This window comes from Plasmodium coatneyi, chromosome 12 (genome assembly GCF_001680005.1).
Source record: "Plasmodium coatneyi strain Hackeri chromosome 12, complete sequence".
In the NCBI taxonomy this organism is placed as follows: Eukaryota; Apicomplexa; class Aconoidasida; order Haemosporida; family Plasmodiidae; genus Plasmodium; species Plasmodium coatneyi.
Genome location: NC_033567.1, coordinates 3,451,488 through 3,477,839, shown reverse-complemented (window position 1 = coordinate 3,477,839; position 26,352 = coordinate 3,451,488). Strand labels below are relative to the sequence as shown.

At 39.1% G+C, this 26,352-nt stretch overlaps 6 protein-coding genes across 6 annotated transcripts; 3 read left to right on the top strand and 3 right to left on the bottom strand.

The window, feature by feature from the left end:
* Positions 1 to 393: 393 nt before the first annotated feature.
* Positions 394 to 3,579, bottom strand: PCOAH_00044470 (AP2 family; the record flags this gene model as incomplete). The annotated part of the gene is made up of 1 exon (XM_020061231.1): positions 394 to 3,579. The coding sequence occupies one exon, from the start codon at positions 3,577 to 3,579 to the stop codon at positions 394 to 396; it is 3,186 nt and encodes a 1,061-aa protein (XP_019916995.1).
* A 6,932-nt stretch (positions 3,580 to 10,511) lies between these two features.
* Positions 10,512 to 12,059, top strand: PCOAH_00044460 (Uncharacterized protein; the record flags this gene model as incomplete). The annotated part of the gene is made up of 6 exons (XM_020061230.1): positions 10,512 to 10,859; positions 10,983 to 11,047; positions 11,210 to 11,269; positions 11,375 to 11,385; positions 11,587 to 11,662; positions 11,756 to 12,059. The coding sequence occupies 6 exons, from the start codon at positions 10,741 to 10,743 to the stop codon at positions 11,812 to 11,814; spliced, it is 390 nt and encodes a 129-aa protein (XP_019916704.1).
* Positions 12,060 to 12,339: 280 nt separating this feature from the next.
* Positions 12,340 to 13,161, bottom strand: PCOAH_00044450 (Uncharacterized protein; the record flags this gene model as incomplete). Its single annotated transcript, XM_020061229.1, has 1 exon — positions 12,340 to 13,161. One exon carries the CDS (start codon positions 13,159 to 13,161, stop codon positions 12,340 to 12,342), a length of 822 nt encoding a protein of 273 aa, XP_019916413.1.
* Positions 13,162 to 15,059: 1,898 nt separating this feature from the next.
* PCOAH_00044440 (60S ribosome subunit biogenesis protein NIP7-like protein) lies at positions 15,060 to 16,419 on the top strand (the record flags this gene model as incomplete). Its single annotated transcript, XM_020061228.1, has 6 exons — positions 15,060 to 15,115; positions 15,301 to 15,387; positions 15,558 to 15,606; positions 15,719 to 15,874; positions 16,044 to 16,196; positions 16,378 to 16,419. 6 exons carry the CDS (start codon positions 15,060 to 15,062, stop codon positions 16,417 to 16,419), a joined length of 543 nt encoding a protein of 180 aa, XP_019916121.1.
* A 1,191-nt stretch (positions 16,420 to 17,610) lies between these two features.
* Positions 17,611 to 20,484, top strand: PCOAH_00044430 (Uncharacterized protein; the record flags this gene model as incomplete). Its single annotated transcript, XM_020061227.1, has 1 exon — positions 17,611 to 20,484. One exon carries the CDS (start codon positions 17,611 to 17,613, stop codon positions 20,482 to 20,484), a length of 2,874 nt encoding a protein of 957 aa, XP_019916875.1.
* Positions 20,485 to 20,579: 95 nt separating this feature from the next.
* On the bottom strand, positions 20,580 to 22,262 carry PCOAH_00044420 (Uncharacterized protein; the record flags this gene model as incomplete). The annotated part of the gene is made up of 3 exons (XM_020061226.1): positions 20,580 to 21,425; positions 21,736 to 21,864; positions 22,225 to 22,262. The coding sequence occupies 2 exons, from the start codon at positions 21,754 to 21,756 to the stop codon at positions 20,580 to 20,582; spliced, it is 867 nt and encodes a 288-aa protein (XP_019917039.1).
* Positions 22,263 to 26,352: the final 4,090 nt, after the last annotated feature.

Genomic DNA, 26,352 nt, shown 5'->3' with positions numbered 1-26,352 from the left:
ACACTTTATGCTACACTCCATATATCAGCATGAAAAATGAACCATGTAATCTCCTCATAAAAAAAGAAAAAAGAAAAAACTTATCTAATCTTCATGCTTCATACACATTTTTGTTCAAATAAAAAGGCACAAAACAGCTTAACAAAAATTGTATCCGTGTTAACATAAAAATTGAGAACAAAAAAGCATGACAAGATGTGTGGTACAGGCTAAATGGGAAGCCAAAAAAAAAAAAAAAAAAAAAAAAGTCGGGTAACGGGGGAGAAGACCCACTAAACAAATTAGCTAACTGGAAGGAAAAAAGAAAATCAAACAGGTGGACCAAAAAAAAAAAAAAAAAAAATATCCTCGATAGGGCAACGCGCATTGAAAACTATAATCGCCGCTTCCACTTCACGCATCTCCGTTATCGAACACGTCCTCATTATTCCTATTCGGAAGTGTCTTCGCGTCGGAGCTGAGCCACTCGAAATTGATTATGCTACTTAGCTTGCTACATATACTGTTCTGGTCGGCGAAATCCAGGTTTATCTCGTTTTTTTTTCCGTTCTGCAACGACTGTGTGTTCATGGCATGTGAAGATCCCGCTGTCGATGGTGCCACCGCCTCCGGGGGTAACAAGCTCTTCCGGCTATCCTTTGGTCCCCTTTTCTTATACGCAGTTGTTTCATTGGAAGTAACATTAACAGGATTTGAGCCTCCAATATTGTTACCACCACTAGCGTTGTTGTTCGTGGCACCATTGTTGTTACTACTGGTAAGACCCTTTTGCGCAAAGTTATTCACCTGCTTGGCCCTTTGTAGTGCATTCTGCAAATCTGGCGCAGATGTACTGACACCTGACTGGGTCTGAAAATGCAGCTTCTTCTGCAAGTCTTGTATATTAGGTGTGCCAGAAAAGGCAGATGAAGAGTGGGAACTTTGTTTGGGGTTCATTTCGATGTTCCCTGCCAGATTTGTTGCATTTTGTGCAAGAGAATTTATCTGGTTATTATTTGTTGACATGGAAAGGATGACACTGTTGGGGTTTCCCATGTTTATCGTACTATTATTCGAAGCGCCCTTAGATGCATGATGGGTGCTATCAATAGCGTTCTCATTATTACTGTCCAAGCCATTCATTCGGTTGTTACTCGAGTTGGCTTTATTGCCATTCCATGGTGCCATAAAATTGTAACTGTCGTCATTCGTGGCGTTCGAATTGGCTTCGTTGTAATACATGCAGTAGTGCTTCTTCTGATTCCTCAGGTGGGGTGCACAATCGCAGGGCGAATTACTATTCATGTCAAAGTTGGCACTGCCGTTATTTCCATTGCCATTCCCGCTTGCGTTATCGCTGCCACTACCATCACCGTTGACATGGCGTGCAGCCGTAGTGGCACCAGAGTCCACCATCTCACTCTTCCGGTTAGACATTCTGAGAATATTATTCGCTGCTTTTTTCCGGATACCCATGTCTATCTTCTTACCCATATTAGGCTCAGGCGAGGAACTGCCTGAATCACATAAATCACAGGGGTTGCTATTTATATTGTTGCACAGGTTATTTTGCGATTGTTTCAGTTGGTTAATCCAAGCGGCGTTATCCGTGGTAAGGAAATTTAACTCATTCATTTCGTCACTTCGGTTATCCCCTCCACTCACTCCGCCACTTTTCCCATCCTCCTTCATGTCGTTGTTTAACCGATGCACCATGTCGATCAAATGAGGAGGCATATTCCCTCGATATGGCTCAAAATTGTAGTCATAATAATTTGGCAAATTGCCCACGTTGGGTAGGTTCACCATGTTTGCCATGCTGATCCCATTATTGGATTCGTTCCCATTTTCAAAAACATCACCTAATCCACGATTGGACAAATATAAATGCGCCCCTTGGGACGAATTGCCGTTCATCGAATTGGTCGCGTTGTTACTGTTGGGGGGGTTGCTATTCCCAATAGAGTTCACCCCGTTTGTACTGTTCGAAGAAGATGTCTTCATACCACCCCGCCCAGTAGTACTGTTCTTCCCACTACTGTTTAGGTACTGATGCTTATCCATGTTGGCCATACCTATGTTCATATTATAGTTTTGTCTAAAAAGTGCATTCATTAAAGTTTCCACGTCTTTATTATGCAATCCTAAACTTTCTTCCATTTTTAAAAGCTCACTGATGGCGTTGTTATTGCTCAAATTTCTATCGACGAAGTTTACATTTACACCCCCGGAAGGATTTCCCGTCTGCATAACATTCGAATGGAACATCAAGTCGTTCAGGTAGAGCATATTATTACCACTGCCACTGCCGTTACTTGCACCGTTATTTCCACCATTGCTACAACCAGTACCACCGTTTGCGTTACTTTTGACACTGCCCAACATGTGCATGTTCCCTCCAAACATGGCGTGGGCGGGAGCTCCTCCATTATGTATATAAATTCCCCCTGGGTCTTGCATGCCTCCTAAATTTGACGTGTTACCTAACGAGTTGTACGTACTACTAATATTACTTCTATCACCTGAGGACATCCCTGGGAGGTTGAAATTTCTATTCATGTTCTGCATATAGAACCCGCGGTTCAATGACATTAGGTGCATAGGGATTGAAGTGCCATTGGGGGCTCTGCTATTTAAGCTGCTTGCCATGTCGTTACTCATCATCCCTGGGATAATTTCTTCATTTAATTGCTTTGCTTTACTCCTACTTCCTTTACCTTTTGTTGATTTTTTTCTACCGTTATTTTCTAACGATTTCATAAATTCTACGGCTGATAGTCGGGCCTTTTCCTTGTCCATGTTAAAGTGCTTGGGGTGAAAAGTCCTACTTCTTCTGGATGCTCCATCATAGAAGAAGGCTAACCAGGCACACATCCTCTTATTCCAACTGACCCCTGGGTAGCCGGACGAAGACGTCGAAACCTTTTCTTCCTTTTTTATAACTTTATTTGCAGAAGTGGTTCCTTTGGGCCTTCCTACTTTCTTCTTCACCACTTGGCCCGTTCCAGGCTGGGGGGTGGGGCCTTTTCCTGGGGGGTTGTTACTTCCATTGGTCATAGGGCTATTTCCCAGATTGCCAACGCTGTGATTGCCAACACTGTGATTACCAACGTTGTGATTGCCAACACTGTGATTGACAACGCTGTGGTTGCCATTCGACATGGTATTCACCACCGTGTTCACCACAGTGTTCACCAAATTGTTGGCTAAAACGCTGGGGTCATTACTTGGTGAGCTCTTCATCGGGCCCATTTTCGTCCCGCTGTTGTTGCTCCCGCTGTTGTTGCTCGCACTCTTGTTGTTCCTATTACCTCTTCCAAGGATATTACTCATGCTGTTCAAGCTGCTCGTCCTTCCAGTGCCCATTGCGTTTATGATATTGTGATTCATAGGGCCGACAACGGGGCTGTTCATCGGGTTGCCAACCACACCGTTCATGCTGCCAAGAAACCCGCTTCCCATCGCTCCTCCCATAGTGCGGGATGCCGCCGTATTCAAAATGTTACTCACTTTGTTACTGCCATCGTTTGATACTACCTTCCCCTCCATCGGCATAACTGCCCGATTAAACGTCTGATCTGCATTCACAACTTCATCCATTCTTTTTTCTTCAACGTTGTATATAGCACAAGGGGAGGTATGAATTATATAACCATTACAAAGCGGCCCTTTTTTTTTTTTTTTTTTTTTTTCGTCACTCTTCAGATAAAGTAAATTGTTAACAAAAAGATGGTTTGTGCCCCTTTTTATTGCGCAAGCAAAAAAAGCAGCAACGATAAAGATGACAACAACGATATAAACTGCTGTTTCCCTTATACACAGTCGTGGTAAAGAATGAAATTCACACACGCGTACAAAACAGCACTAATGATTTCTGACGTTGGGAGAGGTGTAACAAATATGTGCTGGTTCACACGCATGTTGTTACGGCGACAGTACGTTGTGTTGTACCTTTTGTAAGATGTTACACGTGGTTAGAAGAAGCTGCAGTGCAAACCCATCTATCACACAACACTTTGGTATCCTGACACATATGCAAGTGCACACGCTGCCATACTTACTACACCGTGGTGTGGGGACCTACATGCGCAATAGTACAGGTGAGCCGTTGAGTAAATCAAAAAAGGGGGAAAAAAAAATATGCACAGTGGGACAACAGGACGAGTGTGCGCAATACGCACGGTGTATAAAATGCAACTTTACCCAAATTGACACGAAAAATCAATAAACAAGGTGACACATTCACATAAATAAAGGACATAAAAAATTGTGCGTTTTACATAGCATCTTTGCATGCACAGGCGTTGAAGGCGTGTAGTATGCAGTATTTACAAATGTATGCGTGTGCGCATAAATACATACATAAATACGCATACATATGTGTGTGCTGACCTTCAAACGCTTTTTCCTACGCATGCGCAACAACTGCCGACATGATAGTATGGTTTACTCAACAGTTGGGGGTAACCTGGCCGGTGTTGCGCAAGAAGGTTCACTTGTGTTGTACGTATATTTCTGCGCATCTGCACGTACCTATACTATTTGTGTGTGCATTTGCACATGTGCTTATAAATGGGCTGCGTGAAATGTACATGCGTAAAAACAGGAGTACACCTCTGAGGGTGTTGAATTTAATTAAATGGGCATAAAAAAGGTGGTAAATAAAATAAGGAAAAATGAAAACAAGTACACATTTATTATTTCGATAAACGGTTATTAAAAAGGGAAGATACACGCACTTTGGTGTTACATACCTGCATGGGCACAAGTTTAAAAAAAAAAAAAAAAAAAAAAAAAGCAACACAGGGAGAGCTATCGATATTACATATATATTGCACGCGCATATATAAATGTTCACGTCTCCCGATTTGTTAACAATACAGGAGAACAATCCTTACTCATGTGTTAGAGAAATTTTCCTCAAAAAAAAAAAAGTAAAATCAAACAAAACGACATATTATAAAAAGAAAAAAAAAAAAGAAGGAAATTACTGCTTAAAAAGTGAATAGGCAAAATGAGCATGCAAAATTAATAAGCTACAGTAAATAGGGAAAAATGAATGGACGCAAATTAATAGTCAAAAGTTAATAGGAAAAAATTAATAGGCGATAATTAATAGGCGAAAAATAAAAGGATAAAATAAAAAGGCTAAAATATAATACAATAAATAGGATAAAGTTAAACCTAATTAAATTAAAAACAGAGACTCTTCAATTCATACACTCAATTTCCCGTGTAGGTGATTGTAATAGCACAAATTACTCAAACGTGAAGGCGCCCCAGCGTTGTAAGCGATGCACACACATACATATGCCTCAAACGCGGAGACGCAATTTTGGAGCTGGCCTCGAAGTATAGTTACACAAGCACACTCACATGTAGGGCTATATACATTTCCGAGAAAAATAGCATAAGGCAAATTTCGTTACGTCAAATTTTAAAAAGGGTTACAAACGACTGTTTTGACAGGTGGCACGTGTAAAAACAGTAAAAAAAAAAAAAAAAAATTTTTGTCTAATAACGATGCATAAATGCACAAATATACATACCGTGCAGACTATTACGCGGAATGCTGATACATTCACATATACGAGCACATCCTGAAAATCAAGCCGACTTACATGCCAGTGTGGTTGCAATTTTCTCTGTAGCAAATTACATAAATTTGCTTTATTTTTTCATTCATCTGCTTTTTTTCCTTTTAATATGTTCATTGGCCGCGCCACATATATATGCATACATAACATACGTACATATGCACACAAAAAAATTAACACGCCATGGTGATTTTCTCTAATTCCTCTTTCCTCAAATGGTTCGTAAAAATTTACATTCAAAAGGGGGGAAAAAATGACATATTTCGTGTGGCGAAAGGGGGCGCAAAATGTACGTTCACGCGTTGAAATGTTTTTTAAAAGGTGGAAAAATGAGAAAAGATGAAAACATGAGAAGATATGCAAAAAAAAAAAAAAAAAAATGTAAATGAATATGCGCAAAAATATGCAGATAAATATACGTAAATATACTTAAAAATATGCAAAAAATGAAAACAACCTCAACATTTACACTACGGCACAGCACTTAGGTACCTACATACGAATATACACAATTGCGTTGCACAGACGTCCATGTTTCAAGTACACTACATTAAGCACCTTTTCGCCTTAGGTGCACTTGCACTGGTCTCTTCTTTGCCCCTTGTACGCTCAAAAAAGGGGAAGTAGAAAAAACACAAGCGCGATGTGCTGTTCCACCAGTCTCACTCCCGAAAAATTACACGTAATGAATGGGAGTTTTATTTCCTCCCCCTTGGGGGATATATGCTGCATATAAATATGGGTACGTAAACGTGGGTACGTAATTACACATGTGTATTCTCATGTATGCATACACGCACACAAGTGTACTTTATGTGCGTATTGTATACGAAAATGCACAGCACCTCCGGGTCTATAAAAAGTTATTCAACCCGTACATGTTCGCACGCGGTGTACGCGTCGCTTAAATGGACGTGCACATGGACTATTTGCCATGTATGTAAGCACGCGCGTGTGCATATATGTATGTAATGTATGTAACATATGTACACTGGTGGATGAAAGTAAAAGAAGTGCAATTAAATGTGTACAGTACCGCCCGCGTGCATTTACGTAATATACATACGTACAAATATGCACATATGCTACAATACGTACAATATGACAATACGTGCTTTGCGTACGCGTGTTTCACTCGAGAGCGGATGGATACGCGTGCGGACTACATACATGTGCATGTAGTATACATGTACTGAATTATTTGAACAAAAAAAAATAAATTCGCCACTCATATACACGCGGGCTCGTATGTTCTTGGCGTAACATCAGAAGTGGTGAGTGTATATATGTATATAAGTAATATATATGTCATACGCAAGGCAAACAAATGAATATGTGTGAGTGGATGTATATAAAAGTGTACAGAAACGTACAAGCAAGTACATGTATATATAAATGCTACATATACATGTACGTGTATAACAACTTATATACAGCCACATGCATATATATATAGGTACATGTAAAAACGTACGAATATATACATGACTATGAGGCGTATGTGCGTACATAAATATATATATATTTACAGCTTTTCTACTCAGCATGTAAAAGTAACACTAAAATGACAGTTTAACGCATTTAAATAGGTTGTTGTGATTTTAAATTAAAAAAAGTCATGCATTCCAAAACAGCATGTAATTAATTTGGGCAACAAAAATATATATTTTTCAGTTCACTTAATTAAAAAATGCATTATGAATTTTTATTTCATCCCAATATATACATGCATATATATATATATGTAAAGAAAGGGGAGTATATATATATATATGTACGCCAAAAAAATATAGATATACATGTACATATAAATACACAATATATTCATGTACGCGTACAAGTACACGTTTATATATAATACAATTATTTTTCTCTCTACAGGTAAATTTTTCGTCGAATTCAGTTGCTCGCCATTTTATATATAGAGGAAAGTTGGGCGTGTACGTAAAAATATATATAAATGCGTAGGTAAAACACATATATAATATATATGTGAATGAGTGTACAAATTCATATATACTCTTCACAGCACTATCACATAATTTTTTTGCTCAGCCCTACATGCTTCGTGTGCCGCGCACCAAAATTTTCAGGTATAATTTGTACAGTTTATATATGTACTTATATGTACATATATATATGTACACCTATTTTTTGCGCGCTTGTACTTCAGTTGGTATATTATATACGTACTTCCTGGGTTGATATTTCGCCCACGTATACGGCCCCGCGTTTATATACATATACATACGTGTATTTATTATGTGCCCTCTTGCTAGGTATATTTTGCGAGGTACCTACTTGTGCCTTTTCTTTTTCGTAGAACCTGCCCCTTATCAGGCTTTTCGCATAAGCGCCCTTCTGCATGAACGGCTTGGCTAATTTTTTTCAAGCTGCATGCAGAGCCTTTATTAAAAAGGAGATGCCGCGCGGGGCCCTTACATAAGTGTATAATTATATGTACATATATATGCTCGCAACTTATATATATTATATGTACATTTTTCCTACGGAATGTGCCTCATAATTGGTAATTTTTTCCCCAAATGCATAATCACGGGAAAAAATTAAAAAAAAAGCTTCGTTTAAAGCAGCTGAGAGACAACTGCAGCGAAGTTGGTCCAAATCGTTATGCCCGTTGTGCTTTGCAAAATTCCAGCTCGAGCTGTTCACGCACACGTATGAAAATAGGTACGTATAAACATATGAGTAGGTCACGTATACATATTAACTCATGCGTAAAATGCACATGGGGAGATCACGTGCCTTACCATGTTACATTATACTCTTGAGCATGTAATTACGCGTGCATCTAAAAAATAGCAAATGGGGCCCTCTTGCCCACAAGCTATTGCGATGTAAAAATCTTTAAATATTTGCTAAAAAAAAAATATTCACAAAATTTGCATTAAGTTATACATACAAATAGCCAAAAATGAAAGGTACTACATAGACATAGAACGTAAAAAAAATTGACAGAAAAAAAAAAATAATCACATCGCAAAAGAAGCACTGACATAAAAGTGTTACATTGTGTTGCTTGATTTTTACAAAATGTGCATAGCCGATTGGCAAAAGTATTTTCGCCCTTGCTAAGCCTATAACGGGTGTATACGTAAAACACGTAGTTCCTAGATAGAGAGAGAAAAAAAAAAATAATAATATTTAAATATAGGGAGATGACGACGTTACATGTTTATAAAATTATATACACGTGAAAGTGTACTGGGCTGGTATTACAAATCATAACGCGCACTCCCTCACGTGTAACATAAAGTTAAATAACGTTTTAATAAGTTGCTACGCACACGGTAATGTGAAGAAGAAAACATTTTTGCTTTCGCATAAAAGGGTAAAAATAATGCATAACGAGCATGTACATGTGAATAAAACGCAAAAGGAAGATACAAAAAAAAAAAAAAAAAAAAAAATTAAGGCGCACAAGCAACCGGCAACAATTGAAACGCACGAAAAGTGATGAAATGGGACTCACAACAAGGGGATTAAAGACAAGAGGAAAGGTGCAACCTTCGCACATGTAGAAACGTGGCCATGTCCCCATGAACACATGAAATGGAAAAGAAAATGCTCACTCACGCGTCTGCACTTACACAATGAGCATTTGCATCTGCTTTGGAATAGCACTGTTTCGATAAAGCAGAATGCAACGGAAGTTCCCCAACATGAAATCTCGGCGAGTACAAAAAAAAAAAAAAAAAAAAAAAAATATCCCGGAGTAAACTTTTCACCTGACCAGCAAGGTACTAATAAACGGAAAAAAAAAAAAAAAAAAAAAAAAAAAAAGTTCATTTAGCTGTTACAAATAGCAAATTTAGCAGAATGGAATTAGTTACACATAACTAGTCAGGTGTGCAACAAAAAATTGACACATTAAGTGGGTGAAATGGAAAGGAAAATAAGGCACTTTTTGTTCATTTTGCGTGTAAAATAAACACACTCGAGGGTTCTTAATTATGACGCACTCTTCATCAAGGGGAAGGGAACATATGCTATGTTTTTCGTGGATTTTTCACGCCACCAAAAAAAAAGGGAAAAAAAAAGCATCCGAGCAAGAACAAGCAAAGTGCCGGCACACTCTCACGTAAAAATGCAAAGCTTTCATTTTTAATATTTAAATATACAAGCAATTTCCCGAGTAAGAGAATCAAGAAAAAAAAAAAAAAAAAGGGCCTAACGCAAATGTGTATATATATATTTTTTCTTTTTTCTTCTGCTGAAAGGGGCCTTTTTTTTAATTTCCTTGTAAAGATAGTTCCACTTTGAATTTAAGGATAAGTATAACATTCTGCAAAAAAGTAGCTGCAATTTGAAAAAAAAAAAAAAAAAAGGGAAAAAGCCCCACACAATACATCATGTGGCATGGTACGTACTTATACACATTTGACTAAACCAAGTCACTACAACGAATTGGTAGTAGCTAATTGGAGTTTCCTACTAGTATAAATACACATCACCGGGTATAATTATTTTCCTTCTTTTTACTTTTACCCCCATTTAATAAATTTAAAAATTGGCTTCTTTTTTGTGAGGAAAGGCTATACCTTCATTTCCCCCGCTATTTTTTCCCTTTTTTTTTTTTTTTTTTTTCCAATTGGCTAGCCAATCCATTAGGCACATTTAGAAACAGTGCAAATTCATCATTCTGCAGAGTGTGGGAAAGTAATGCCCTTTCACCACTGTGTTTTTACACCAAATGGAAAAAAGGAAAAAAAATGATTGAGTCCACTATGGTTAGCGAGCCGTCTATGTAACGCTTCGGAAGTGTGTATGTACACCGCGTTTATTCTGTTGTGTAAAACGGACTGGGGAAAAATATTTCCATTTGTTCCTTTGGGTTGCCTCCATTGCGGAAAGGGGTGGCCATAAGACGGCAAGTCAAATCGCGAGGAAGGTTATGCTGAAAATATCTCTATCAAAGCGGTATCAGCTGAAAGGCATAACTGTTCGGGTTGTACATTTTGAGTTATTTTTCCAGCTGACGCATTCCTTGTCCAAACGGGTGCAAGGAATAAGACGCTTAATGCAAATGTCCCAAATAAAGACAGGGGTTGTGTAAACGAATATATGATAATAATCGTAAAAGGGTTATAAAAAAAATTACAAAGGAAAGAAAAAAATAAACTGGTAATCGAACGAGTAAAAAATGATGAAATCAATCGTGCCGCTGCTTCTCCTGTTGGCGCTCGCCTTCACCCAAACGGTTAGACTTCAAATAATGAACGATGTCCCTTTGATCAATTACCAAATGGTCCCTTCGCAAAGGTAGCTCTTAACCATGAAGGAGAATAAATCTTATTTCACAAAATGAAAAAAACGCTACGCATATTGTGCGCTCAAAATGTACCTGGACAGCATGCATCACTAGTGCCCTTTCTTGTGTATCAGATGGAAGGTGTCCGCAAAGGAGTTGGTGAAGTTGAAGGAAAAATTGAAGACCTTTGTGGCGGCAGGTTAATTAGAGAAAAAAGAAAAAAAGACCACTAAAGGAATACCTACGAAGCGAAGGTGTCGCCAAACTGGAAAATTTCCACGGGGATGCCAAGTATGCGTAAAAGTGGCCTGTCATCAGCACACCGCCAGCATACACCTGACCCCTTCCTTTCACTTTCAAGAAATTCAGAAAGAAGGATCCATTCTGCTTCGAAAGTATTACAAGGAATTTTACACGTCAGGTACTTTTCCCGCGCCCCTTTGGAGCATTTCTTCTAACCAAAACGATGTTGCATAAAAATTGAATTTTTTTTTTTTTTTTTTTTTTTTTTTTTTTTTTTGACCAGATGAACAAGCGGTAAAAGCGAAATGGACTCACTTCAATTTTGCAATATGATGAGGAAACAGTCCTACGTTTTGTGCTCCCCGCGAGTTTAAATTTTGCCCCTTGGGGGATGCCACCACTAATTAGGAGGATACTGCATGCGTTGATATGTTGTTGTGTGTAGTTACTATTCTCCTTATGGGGACCCATTTCTCCTTTTCCTCTTGCACTTAGGATGAAGCCCAGTCTGGGGAATCTCCCCGGGAAAAGGAAACTGAGGATACGCCTCCCTCTGAAAAGGCAGAAATGGGTAGAAGAACGAGTTCGTCAGTGGGCATATAGAATTGTGCATTACATTTTATTCCGCAGATTGTGTCAAATGTGACGTGCCTTTTCTTTGCAGGTGACGAAGACGAAGTGAGTAACACCTTCGATGTAAATGGTCCTATACAATTAATTTAAATTTTGTGGAAAGGAACGAAGAAAAAAAAAAAAGGTTAATCTCTTTTGTCACTGCGTTGTGCTGTTCGCGTAAATATATACGTGCGGCTCTTGTTTAGTTCCATTTGTTTTATTTTTTTATTTTATTATTATATTTTTTTTTTTCACATTTTGATACATTAACGTGTTAACAGTGTGGCATGCAAACGTTTCCACATGCTGATGTTTGTTGACACTCACTTGTGCCGTTGTGCTTAACTATATGCAAAAATGTAAAATTTGCGCAGAGGGCTTTTTTCCCCTTGTAACATGCCCAACATAATTACTCGCGTGCATATTCGTGTGTGTACATAAATCCAGCATCAGCCTGCAACATGTAAAATTGTATAAAAAATATGTACACTGTAAAAATATTGTACGAGTGGCCTCCACAGGTGTATATACCCATGGCTGCCCTCCACCGAAATTTTAAAAAGTAAAAAAAGGGTCATCACACACATGTTATGCTCCAAATGTAGTAACATACTACAGCCTCCCCATCCCCCTTCAATAGACTTGCTTTTCCAATTTCTGTATATCCTTTTCCAGCTGGTTTAGCTGTTTTTCATAATTTTCCTTTTTTTTTAATTTCCGAATAGAGTTGATATCCACCACATGGGATATTTTCAAATACTCCTTATTAATTTCGTTGTATTTATTTTTCAGTTGTGTTAGCAAGATTTCCTTTTTCGCGTCCAAATCAGCGGCCACTTTTTCTTCATCAATAATGTCTTGCTTTTTCAAATTTTCCTTTTCCTTTAATTCATTTTTTATTTCAATGAGGTATGGACTGACTTTGCCATAATCTTCCTTCGTCAATGGGTTTTCACTCAACAGGATTTTTCCCTGTTTTTTTTTTACTGGGACAGGTTTGGAATGAATAACCTCCACAGCATTATCATATATGTAATCAACGTCGGCCGTTATGTTCATGAGTGGAATATCATTTCTGTCTGGCAATGGGTCCTTATATTTTATTTTTTTTTTTTTTACTGTTAATAAAGTTGGGTTGACTTTTTTTATTTCATTTAATGAAGGTATCATTTGATTTTTTTCTCCTTTTTTTAGGAGTTTTTTTTCATAGCTTATTTGTAATTCTTTCACCTTTTTTTGTTTCTCTATTTTTTTGATGGACTCCCCAGACACGTTCGATATGTTGTATCGTTTTCCCCTCAAATTGAAGGTTGAATAACTTGGCATTACGTTGGGGTCATGTATTGATTTGTACAGAATTTTTTTTAATTTTTTTTCATCACATTTTTTTATTATTTCATACGCGTTGTCATCTTCCAGGTTCATGCTTTCGAATAGCTTTTCGTAGTTCTCCATTTTGGTTTCTTTTTTTCTTTCTTGGTGGGAAAGGGGGAAAAAAAAAAGTGGGAGTGCTTACACGGTGAACGAAAATCAGCAGTCAATTTGTTCGCTTTGGCCTGTTGCGAAAATGCGAATGTTAGGAAGACATGTTTATTTTTTCTTTTCTCCGCCGTTCTACGTCTTTTTTATGGAAGTATTTTATACTTATGATCCACTTTGGGTAGTCATGTTTTGCAGCTCACGAGTTGGCTTCCCAAATTTGTGGCAATTATGCGCGGTGGACTCTTCCTCTTACGCAGTGTGTAATCCCTTGCACAGAAAGGTCGGTGGCAAATTGCGAGGAAATCCGCGAGCCAGCAAGATGGGACGCGGCGAAGCGGAAAAAGAACTCATGCCAGCTTTGCAATTTGCATTCACTTAATTTTTGCGTCAGTATTGTGGAAAAGTATTTTTTTATTTAGGGGAATTTTTTTTTTTTTTTCTCGCAACATATTTATGTGTACACGTGTACGCCCTTAAATGTACAATGAGAGTGTCTAAAAATGCGAAAAAAAACGTCGCCCCTGGAGAGATGGGGAAATTATTTTTTCCCCCTTTGATTAGAACTTTTTAGGAGAAAAAAAAAGGTTTACTGTGAAAGTCTACGCGAAACGATCCATCGTACGGGGAAGGAATAATTATTATAAATATGCTTGCATGCGATTTATGCGTTTTATGTGTACTAGCGCGCGATTGTGTAAACATCATTGCACGTGCACTTCTTTACATTTTCATACCTCAGCACGTGTGGGGAACTAACCAAGTGATGTCTGCCCATTTTCGCCTAGCCCCATTGAAGAGAATACCTATGCGAAGTTATTTTGTCCTTCCCCTCTTTTGTGCTAAAAGTGGACATGTTCGAATTGGCGCAATTTCCCATCCGGTTTGCTTTGCAAAAAGATGCGAGAAAATAAATTGGAAAAAAATGAAAGAGGGATGCACGTTATTAAGCGAACCTCTTCTTCCCCCCCAACTGAGGATGGAGACATGTAAAAAATTGACAACTCCGCTAACTGTCCTGGCTTTACACGAACCATTATTAACCGAATGGGAGAAGTGGCCGCGCAATTTTATTTTTCCAGTTTCGCAGTTCCTAAATAAACCTCACTATCGAATGGTTACTACAAAATTCGTGTTTCCGGCAGCTCCTATTACTTTGTGTACACCGCCGTTCTTAGGATTACCCCCTTTTAGATGTTAATTCCTGGTCTACATACAGAACATGTTCTTATTCCATTCACGTACAATTTTGGCTGCAGGAATGGTTTCAACTGTGGAACCCGCGCTAGCCGTTGTTTTTCCAATGTGAGGCAAACAAAAAAAAAAAAAAAGAAAAACAAAAAACATTCCTTCGTTCGTCTATATTAAAATAAGGTAAACTGCGCGACTATCTATTTTCTTAAAAAAAAAGAAGTCCTTTAAAATTGCGCGAAAAAAAAATTAGCTAGCGCCCCTCCTATTCATAATATTTTCCTTTGTTCTGAGAAAAAAAAAAAAAAAAATTATAACCTGGTCAGATAGAAAGTTCAAACAGTTACCAAAAAAGCTAGCCGCATTTGTAGATAGTTAATTTAAAACAGTAAATCCAATTTGGCGAAAACTTGTACTAAGTATGTAACGCGCGTATGCTTTGCATATTTGCGCATGAGTATTTGTTACATTTGGGAGCACTGTTGGCAACCCTGAACTGCTAAAAGTAGGTTTATAGTTCCCACCACAGGATAAAGAAGTTAAAACGGGAGAGCATCTTTTTAAAAGGGGCTATATACATTCTGCTGTTCATTCTGTTCACTCATTTTGTGCTGACGGAAGGGCCACAAAACAAATTTAGTTTTTCTTTCTCTTTGAAGATTCGCTGAACCAGTTTGAACAAAATGAGGCCCCTCAACGATAACGAGACGATGATGGTGTTTAAGAAGCTGTCGAAATAGTAATGAGCGGAATTGCCCAGCATATGCCTTAGTGCGGGCGGACCTGCATATCTACGTTCCTGTGCATATGACAAATTCGCGAGAAAGCTCCTCCCCCCTGTGAGCGTTCACCAGGGAATGGCAAAGCGCAGGTAGTGTACATACAAGCATATAACCATTTTTGTCATTATTGCCATTTTTGCAGCGTCGGAAATAACCTGTTGAGCATGCTGTCCTACAACAACGAGGAGTACGTATTAAGGTTGCACAGGTCAAGCGTGTACTTCGTTCGGTAGGTTTCAATTAAACGGAAGAGTGAAAATATGTGTACAGGAAATATTGATGTGCTAGCGTAATTCTGCAGCATCCCCGCAATTTGGTTGTGAGACGCGCTGTACACATACCGCAACGATGACCGACAACCCATTCACTGCCCCTTTTTTAACATAACCCCATTTTTAGAGCTGAACTGGCCAAACAAGCCGAGGCAATAATAAATAAAAATTCATTGGTAAGATAAGTGAAGAGCCGCTCATCGCGTATGTCCTTAAGGAATGTATGATTCCACCAAGCTTTGGTGCCATTTTTTAACGTGCCCTTTTTTTTTTTTTTTCTCACTTCAGATATCCCTCGGAATATGCCTCGGGAAATTCACGAAAGCGAATAACTTTTTCATAAAAATTACGTCCCTGTCATTTTTAAATGAATTTTGTATTCACAAAATTTGGCTGAAGGAATCTGGGGAGAAGAACTTTTTATTTGGCAATAACGTATTGAAGGTGGGTTACTCTGGGGGTCTTTCCCCATTTGCATAATTTTTTTACGCTTATGTAGAACATATACTTTGATGTTAATGTGTATGCACCGGGAAGAGTGGCATTAGAAGGTGTCTTTACATCAGGGGCAAACACAACGTATACAACAATTTTCTCTTTTCCTTCCCCACAGAGTCATCTGCTAAAAGTTAGCGACAATATAAAAAAGGGAGACGGAATTATCGTCCTCTCAATGAACGACAGCCCCATAGGCTTTGGCATATCCATAAGGAACACCCAGGACATCAAAATTTTAAATGTTACTGATATTGTTCTAATTCACCAGGTATTTACTTCCACCACTTTACGCGGCAGCCGCAACAGCTTGGACCGCACCAATGGGTGAAATACCTTACGAAATATTGTGTAGACATACGCGGGGTTAGCTCACTCATTAGCGCACTTAATTTTTTGTGACACTGTCTACACATGTAACTTTCCCCGTATATACTCTTTCTTCCTTGCAGGGGGACGTGGGTGAGTACTTAAGGAGCGAAGCAACCATATAAGGAGGGGCGCCCAAGGAAGACCAATTTATTTGCCCCTTTCCTCGTTTGCAATTTTGGCATATCGGGAGTGGTACACGGAAGGGGGGAATACGTAAAAGAAGCACCATGATGGTATTTCCACCATATGCTCAATATGCAAAATTTGTTTATTTTCCCTTTTTTGTTTTTGTCAGCTTGATAATTTTTCTTTTTTTTTTTCCCTCTCGTAACCCCTTCTTTTTGTGTGTGCAACTTCTCCACCCCTTTTTTTTTTTTTTGCGTCATTTGATTTTTGCATGCCCCTTTTGAAGAATAAAACATTTTTGAAACTTCCATTTAGAGTATGTACCAGTAAAACTGGTAACCTATACGCAGTTTTATAAATTTGCAAAGGTACATAATAATTTCCTACGCATGTGGAGTTTGTCACTTGCGCTGACACAACAACGGTTGTAACGGAAGCGGGAGGGGAAAATAATCCCTGCGTTTGGCAGGGTCAATGGTTGCCTTTTTTTTTTTTTCTTTTGCGGCATGGTATACATGCGAATGGTGGGAGGACGGGTTGGAAAAATGGAACGTTAAGCTTTGCCAAAGAGAGAAGGGCCTAACTAAAATGTACTCATAAAAAGAAAAAAAATATATATTTAACCTTATGTCATCCATATGCGCGTGAACCCGTAAGCATTTTTTTTTCCCCGCGGTGCTGCAGAATTTACAGCGTGGTGAGGCCCGCATACCGAGAAGTGCTTTTTTCTAAAACAAATGGAAATAAAAAAAAAAAAAAAAAAAAATATACGTTTTCCAGAGAATGAAAATGCAAAGTTGGTGAATATCCTTTTGAGCGCCTTTTCCTCCATGCGACACTGCGCATAAAGCGCGCAATGACGTGTAAATGAGGGAGAAAAAAGCGATTAAAATATAGAAACAAATCAGCAATTTTTTTTTCTTTTGCCATTGCGCGAGAATCATGCAAATGACAACCACAGCAACCACAATTTTTTTACATGGGAGTTAAGTCGTCTTGAAAGTGGACCCCACTACCACCACCCCAAGTGGTAAAACAACAGCAAGGTTGAAGGCAACCCCCAAAAGGGGAAGCTTCGAAGGATTCATTTTCTCCATAAATATACGACTCCTTACATCTCTGCGAAGGCGCAACTTCGTGCCTGATCCATACGGACATTGCATTCATATTGGGGAAGGACGAGCAGAATGGCGAAGAAGGCTAACGCGGAGACGCAGAAAAAAAAAAAACACAAGGACATCGAGCAGTATGAGGCAAGGACATTCAACAGAGAAATCAGCAACAAAATTAAGAGGAAAAGTTTCAACCTACCAAGAGTTAAGAGAAATGGAATAATCAGTTATGACGATGACGACGATGATGATAATTATAATGGGGTTGGAGGAGGACGGCGAAGTGGTAGCCAGAGCGAAGAACAGAATAGAAAGAAGAGTAGGAAGCTCGAAAAGGGACAACTGAAGCTGAAGAAAATGCTAGAAAAAATAAAGAACAGGAAAAAAAAAAGTAAAAGTCCGCTGGTGGAAGAAATTACCAAAATTGAGAATAAGATGAAACACTGCCATGATATTAGAAATGAAGTGGCAGCCATTTCGAACAGCATCATTGGGAACCAGGACATGCACATTGAGAAGTTCGACTGTCTCTTCTTCATCTGTCGGGAAAGCATAACCAAAGGGAGGGAGCTCCAGAAAAGGGCTACCATCGGAAATGGCACCGCCGCAAACCCGGACAGCAAACCGTTTACCGACGAATTGGAGAGGAAAATCAGGTACTACCAAATGACCAACGCATTGACCTGTATATCCATCTGTACGGTGCTCAAGTGCATAACACCGTCATACAAAATTATCGGCAGTGAAAACATCCCAGGGGGGAAAAAAAATTCCACCCCAGGAAAGGGGGAACCTACCTCTTCAATAGGCGAGACAGACCAGCGTGTAAACACCAAAGCAGGGGGAGGCGCCCTGAAGAGCCTTTCCAAGATAATGATAAATGTAAACAACATAGAGCAGAAGATAGTTCACTACTTCAAGCAATTCTGCACTATGTTAAAAGAAAACATCCGTCACAATGTAACTCTGTTTGTGAATCTGTTATGCGAAATAGTTACCGTCAATTTGCACCTCTCCAGAAGTGAAGGACTTTTTGAGTACCTCACGTTGTATGCAAATATACACACCTACTCGAAGAAGAAATACAACGCCATCGTGGCGAAGAGAGGAGCACTCACCAAAAAAGGAAAGACGAATGTACACCTCCTCTGTATGAAGTGCCTCAACAGTCTTAAAGAAATTATCGACAATGACTCCAACTTATCCTTTACCATAACGTTAGTGGATTATTTTACCAACTCCCTTTTTAATAGGGAACAAAATGTGAGTCCCAACTTATTAAAAATTTTCTCTCAGATTAGCATTACTGAGAAGAAGATCAACGCAAAGTTATTTTCTGCTGAAGACGTAACGGATGGTGGATTGGGAAAAGGGAAGGATGATACAATTAGGACGAAGACTAACGTCTGTGGGGAGTTAAAAATTATTGAAAAAAACACCGAAAGGATACTGGACCAGCTGTTTTTAGTTTATTTATGCGTGTTAAGGGGTTATAAGAAGCACTCCGTCGCTTTTGTGAAGAACGCCCTGCAGGGAATAGCCCATTATGCCCTTTACGTGAATAAGCTCCTAATGGATGACGTCTTTGCAGAGGTGAAGGCGCTGGCCATGGGGGGGGAAGCAAGCATTAGCGGTGTTGCCAATGTAGGAAGTGTTGACAGCGTTGACGGAGCTGGTGATGCGGTACCGCCCCCCCTGAGACTCACCTCAGCGCGCATTTTTCTCGAAATGATAAACAAAGTAACGGACGACAGTTTCTACATTGACTGCTCCTGGGTGGCGAATACCCTCCTATCCCTCCTGGATGTATCCCTGCCCTATTTCCACCTGGGATCGGTGCACTTCCTCTTCGAGCATCAGAATTTTGTGTACAACAGTTTTGCCGACTTTGGAAAGTGCAGCCAGAGTGATCCCCTCACAAGGGGAAGACAGAACGGTAAAAACATGGAGAACGCGAAACGGAGTAACCCTGTAGTAGGTAACGAATCAGGGGAAGTACAAATGGGGTCCAAACACACAAGTGAGAAATACAACTTTTGCGCAGAGCTGCTCTACTGCATTGAGTTGCTCCTAAAGACGAAGAGCTTCACAAGTACCTACAACACTTTCAAATCTAACAACAATCAGCTACTAGCCCGAATCATCTTCCAGTTGTACAACATTGCTATGCACTCAGACTACATAATTTCTTTTTGTATTCTACGTGTTGTCCAGAAAATTTTGGAAAAATACCCCCTAGTCAGATCTATTGTAGATGAGGACGGAATTGTTATCTCCTCCATGAATGATAATTTGTCCATTTCTTTTTCCAACGTTCTGTTTCATTCCTGTTTTGCTGAGGACTTATCCTCCGACGCGTTGGAAATTTCTTTGTATGACTCTGACGAGAGTAGGAAGAACGCCCTTTTGAGTAGCTACACAAGTCAGCACGTGCGGAAGAAGGACCCCAATAAAGTAATCCACTTTAACCTCTCCTTGAGTGAACCCAGAATTGTAGATGCGGACACATTTATGAAGTACACCCCCGGTGAATGGGATAGTGAATCTAACCAAGGTGGCTTTAAAAAGTTGCTTTGTCCCCCCCGTGATGTGACTAGTATGGGTTTTAAGAAGGCATCTTTTGGGAAACCTGCCCTTGAGAAGACCCCCCTGAAATTCACCGGTACAAGTGCGAACCTATCCGTTAACCACGTCCCCTCACATATGCTCACCGCGATGGACTTTCTCCAAATTGTTTTTTCCCCCTACGAGGATTTGATCAGATATTTTGGAAAGGACTGCGATAGGGGGGGAGATTCACCCGATGAAAGTGTCCACCCCAACAACAGTCACGTGGGGGGAAGCACCACGGGAGAGGTCATCAAACAACACGGTAAGGTAAATCGAAGGAGCATTCAAAAGGGGAAGAAGAAGCGCAACGATGGGAAGAGCGGCAACAAGGCAGGTTGACTGTCGCCTCTTCATCATTTTTACAGAACGTGAGCACCGCAAACGTGTATGATTAATGCGTAAAAATTCGTCCCTTTTCCTTTTTTTTTCACTAACTAGCACTTGGTGCGGAAGGCTTTGGCTGCTATGCACCAATCGGCGAGCAACCTATCCAGCTGGATAACGCTGGCCAAACCACTGGCCATGGTGTTACAAGCCATGGCACCAATTTTTAAGAACTCCATTTGCACAGCTTCGGAGCCTAAGTCGTACCTCCTCAACACATTTGAAGACGTTAGGGCAACGTCGAAAGGGGTGTGTCCTTCCCTTATCATGTCATATGCAATGTCATGTGCCTTTTTCCACTCACTGTTTACGCAAAATTTTAGTAAACTTTCAATTCTTTCAGGAGAAGGAATGTCACAGATATTTAGCACATTTTCTTTGTTTATAACTTCTAACCCAGCATAAGTGGACTGCAGACAATTGACTGCCTTTCTTAAGTCCCCGTCTGCTATAAAGGTGAGGGTTTCCAACCCATCGTCTGTGTACTTTATGTTTTCCATTTGGCATATTTTTACAATTCGCTTTAAAACTTGATCATCAGATAATTTTAAGTACCGTATAATGGCACATCTGCTTTGAAGCGCATCAATTATTTTTTCAGACTGATTACAAGCTAAAGCAAATCTTGTGATGTCCGAGTACAGCTCCATGATTCTTCTTAATGACTGTTGTGCCGCTGTGGTCATGGAGTCCACTTCGTCTAGTATAATAATTTTGTGTTTTCCTGGAGGGAGACTTATTATTTCCTTTGCGAAACTTTTTATTCTGTCTCTGATTACGTTAATTCCTCTGTCATCTGAGGCGTTCAATTCCAGGACGGCTTTCTTCGCCTGGGAGCCTAACATTTCGCTGGCCAAGCAGAGGATGCTAGTCGTTTTTCCAGTTCCCGGAGCCCCCTACGAAGGTGAACACACAATGCACAGATAAAAAAAAGAATGGGTTGATGATTTCCACAAAAAGGCTCCACATGGGTGGCATAATGAGGTTGTCAAGGGGCTCCCAATCTTCAGACACAAATATGCCGCCAATTGACAGCACAAAAATACACTACCAACTCTATGTGCCCATTTTACAATTAATCTTTTGTGCAGAGAAAAAAAAAAAATCAACATGGGCGAGCAGTTTTCGGAACCGTATTGTGCAATCAGAGGGGGAGCCTTATATTGCTCTTTAAAGAACTGGTGACACCTTCAGCAGAGCACTTACAGCTAGGAGCAAGTTGGGCATATTTCCCGACACGATGATGCTCTTGAGCGTGTTTATGACAAACGGGTTTCCCACTACATCGTCTAGGTTTTACGGGCGGTACTTCTCTATCCATATGTCGATGTTGCGCTTCAGCAATCTGTTCTTAAAGGAGTCTTCCTCCATTGTGGGCACCGCGGTCAGTATATCTGTGCAGGGGTCTCTCTGTGCGCGTTGTACCAATGTACCCACGTATGTATGCACGTAAGTATGTTCGTATGTGTGTAGGTATGTATATCCACTCGATTGCTCTACTGCGTGCGTGCGGACACTCCCGAATACCGTTTTTAAAGCATGACCTCGGAAGGTCACAAACATTTTGACGCAAAATGCGAAGAGAAATATATGAAAACAATAAAATAGAAGAAAAAAAAGCACACCTAGCAAATGTTCGAATCGTTTATGGAACAACCGAGATAATTCACGTGTTTAGTCATGTCACATCCCCACTTTTCTCTTGCGAGAAACGTGCCGCAATTCAATTCGCACCTTGAAAAAAAAAAAAAAAAAAAAAAAAAAAAATGTGTGCACTCTCCCGTGCGCGGAGCCAATACTCATATGGTATACCTTACCCGCATGTGTGCATAAGCGATTGCGCTCGTGCAGGTGTGTATAGGCTTATGTATCTGTTTTTTTTTTTTTTTTCTTTTCATTTTTTTTTGTATGCACACTTTAGATGCATAACACTCCCTTAACTACTAAATACCAGGCCACATTGTTGTCCTTACACCTTGAAACCGCTGAACACCAGGCTACATTGTTGTTCTTATACCCTTAAACCGGGAACCCTAAAATGCGAAATCCTACACACCCCTTAGTGTGAAACCTTATACATTAAGTGTGAAATCCTACACACATACACCCTAAAATGTGAAATCCTACATATACACACCCTAAAATGCGAAATCCTACATATACACACCCTAAAATGCTAAATCTTACACACACACACACACCCCTAAAATGCGAAATCCTACACGCACACATCCTAAAATGTGAAATGCTACACAACCCCCCGCACTGATTCATTCACGTTTAATTTTTTTTTTTTTTTTCTTTTTTTTTTTTTTTTTTTTTTTTTTCCTTTCCTTCTTTTTTTTTTTCATCTTTCTTTTTTTTTTCCTCTAATATTAATTTTTTTTTTTTTTGTCAACTGTTTGCCCCTTTGGGGTACTTCTTTCCAGATTGACAACACCTTTGCGCGCGGCACCTTTCAAGATAAACAAGTATACTTTCAATTATGCCCATAAAAAAGGGAAAAAACACAATTTGGCATTTACACTGGACAAACATTTATGGTTAGATGGTAATGTTGCCTGAAAGATGTTCCCTTGAAATGGACGCATACATACTCTGGGGAAAACACCAATGGAAGATTCCGCCCTTCCTGTTCAGGAATTATTCATTTTGCAGTTGGTAGTGTACCCCACCCACCCACATGCACACGGATTCTGCCAATTTTGCGTCTCCTTTTTTTTCGGTGACAAAATGATGAACACATTGTGATACATAGGTAGATTTCTTAAGATACACACCTGGAAAAGGAGAAAGGAAAGGAAGAAAAAGAGCACGTGCAGCGTGCTGCCCTTTGTCCTTTTCCCGCGTTTCGGCGCCAAAGAAAAATTGTGCTTTTTTCCATTATAAGGTATGGTATAATTTTTGACAGATTTTTTCCTCTTTTCGCGACGCTTTTTTGCAAATGGAAGAAAATGTGTACTTGTGTGCGAGAGCTACAAAATGGATGTCCCATATTACACTTCACGATGGAATAATTCCATTGAAGGAAAAAAAAAAAAAAGAAAACCGCCAATAAAATTGATGTTGCGAAAAAAAAAAGAATAATTAAAGAAAATTAAGGTAGAAAAAAGGAAAATGTCATTTTGTTTCTTATATTGTATAAACTGTCCGTGGTTCTTTATGCACACTACGGTGGGGTCACATTACATTCCCTCTTCCCTGTCAGATGTTCCAAACGACGGTGTTACATTCTCACGTTACATGTTCTGGTAACCAATATTTCTTTGTTGTCTTTGTCCCTTTTGTCTCTGTTGTTGTCTTTGCTTTTGTTGTGGCTGCCTTCTATTATTACTTGTTCCTGTTCTTGTTCCTCTTCTGGGTTGTCCACCATATATAGTAGAACCATCTGTGGAATAATGTGTAGAAGTGTCCGTTGAATCGAATGCTGCTGAACCGTCTATTGTGGAGGTGTCCGCTGTCAATTCGTCAAAGTTGCGCTCAGGTGCTGTTCTTCTTTTTCTGCTAGTGTTGCTTCCAAATTTGTTGCTGAACCAAGAAGGTAAAAGGTTATACTAAATAAAAAAAAAGGAGTGGAAGGAGGGGGTCTAAGGGCATAGGAATATGTACATACATATACGATGCTATGGTGGGTATATATTATGGTCTATATATAAATGGTAGTTTATAATGGTAATTGTATACCTTATATAAAAAAAAAACGATTGTTGGTAGTCCCAATACGCCGAGTACAGACGATACGATAGGAGCGGCTGCAGATACTGGATCCTCTGCATCATGTAAAAATCCCTGTATCTGCGCCGGTTTACATTTTGATTTAAGGAGTTCCTTTCGAATAAGATTTTTATACTCCCCTTTAAATTTGGTACAGTATGCAGATGTTGCGGCCCCATTCTTACATTCCCTATTCACCTGGTAATATGCCTGTGCAGCGTCACTCAGGTATTGCTTCAATGTTTCACTGCAGGAGGATTCATCAGTCTCCCCTAACTTTGTTCCTATACTTGTGTGGTCAATATAATAATCGTAAACCCTCCTCTCATAATAGAAATTATGTCTGCTGAAGGGACTGCGCACAATTTTACATTCACCTCCATTAGACAATGTTTTCAAATTTCCTAATACCTTATCCATGAAACTCCAAAATGATTCATCATCGTTGATAATGTCATCGAACATGTACCCTATCCAATAATATAGGAAACCACAGCGCTCATTATCAGACAATTCGCCCTCCTCTCCTCCTTTTTGTGCGTAACACCAAACATTCCTAAGCCTAGGAATATAACGCTTAGCACCTTCATCTGCATTCAGTAAGCTCCCTATTTCTTCAGGTAAACTTTCATCACCCGTACAAGTTTCCTTGGCAGTGTTAAATTTATTGTATGCTATTGTGGAAGGTAGAGTGTTTAATATTGAGTCCTACAGAAATATAAATACAGAAATTGATGTTATGAAAATGAGTGTGTCCCTATATTTCCATTATATGATGATGAGTAAAGTATTACATGTACTCATGTATTTATTATATGTGGAATGAAGAAATAACCGAAAGCATATGTTCCAGGTCCACTTTAGCATCCCTAAAGTCGAAATCGTCCCCAGCAGAAGGTTTCTTGGGAATGGTGCATGTTAATTCTGACGGTACTTTCCTACAGTACTGTGTATATTGCTCCTTAAATTTCGTACAATATGATTCAGTAGGATTTTCCCAATTGCTTCCACATTTTTCCTTCACATCAGCAAAATTTGAGGGAAATGCTTTCCGCATTCCATGATATGTACTATCACATGATTTATAATACTTTTGTAGTTGAGCATTATTTGGATTATAGTCCTGGTTTAATTCGAATTCTCCCTTATACTGTTTGAATTTGTCCCACGTATTATGATGGTCTAAGGGGTTACAATTGGTAACGATGGAAAGTCCTTTCAGTGCAACGCACACTGCACTCAGGACAGTTGAAAATTCTGCATTTTTTTCATTTTTCTGTATTAAATCTCCTAACCAATAACAGAACCAAGAACAAATAGTGCTATCACCTGGGTCCCCTGCTTCTACTTTGGATACAAATTCCCAGGCACCCACAATTTCATGAATCTTAGTCTGAACTCCAGTGTAGGTATTTAACTTCTCCCCCAAGTCCTGGATACATTGATGACAGTGTATGGAGCCGTACCCATTCTTCAACATATCATAGATCCATTCTGAATATAGAACAGGTGCTTCATCCTGCAGGTATAATTAAACAATTACATATATATATGTATTCCTATACTTCCACCTTCTAATATTATACATGTGGAATTACGTATACTGCATCTATATATCCATTGTGAACTGTAAACAGTCTATAGTACACTTACCCATGTCATTATGATTCATATATATTTCTGATTATACGGGATCTATATTAAAATGTGCATTCCTTATGCATTCAAGTTGAACATTTATATATGATAGATTCTTGCACAAGATAGTAATTATATAGGCTCATTAGGTTCCTATTCCTTCTAACTCTATGCACTGTTCAACTTTCAAGAAATAGGAATATATTTTTAAATATATGAAACCCTTATACATTATATGGATGACGGGAGAAACAAATCAAATTCAACTTCCTATATACACGCCTTTTTTTTATTTCCTCGTATGCACGTTTTATATCATTTCCCATCTATGTGTTATATTATTGGATTGCAAATTGTACTTGTTTATCCTTGTTTACACTTGTTTATTCAAAGCATTATATATTATACATTTTTACTTCCCTCTACATTTATATTTCGTTCATGGGAACGTAACTTCCTATAACAGAAAAT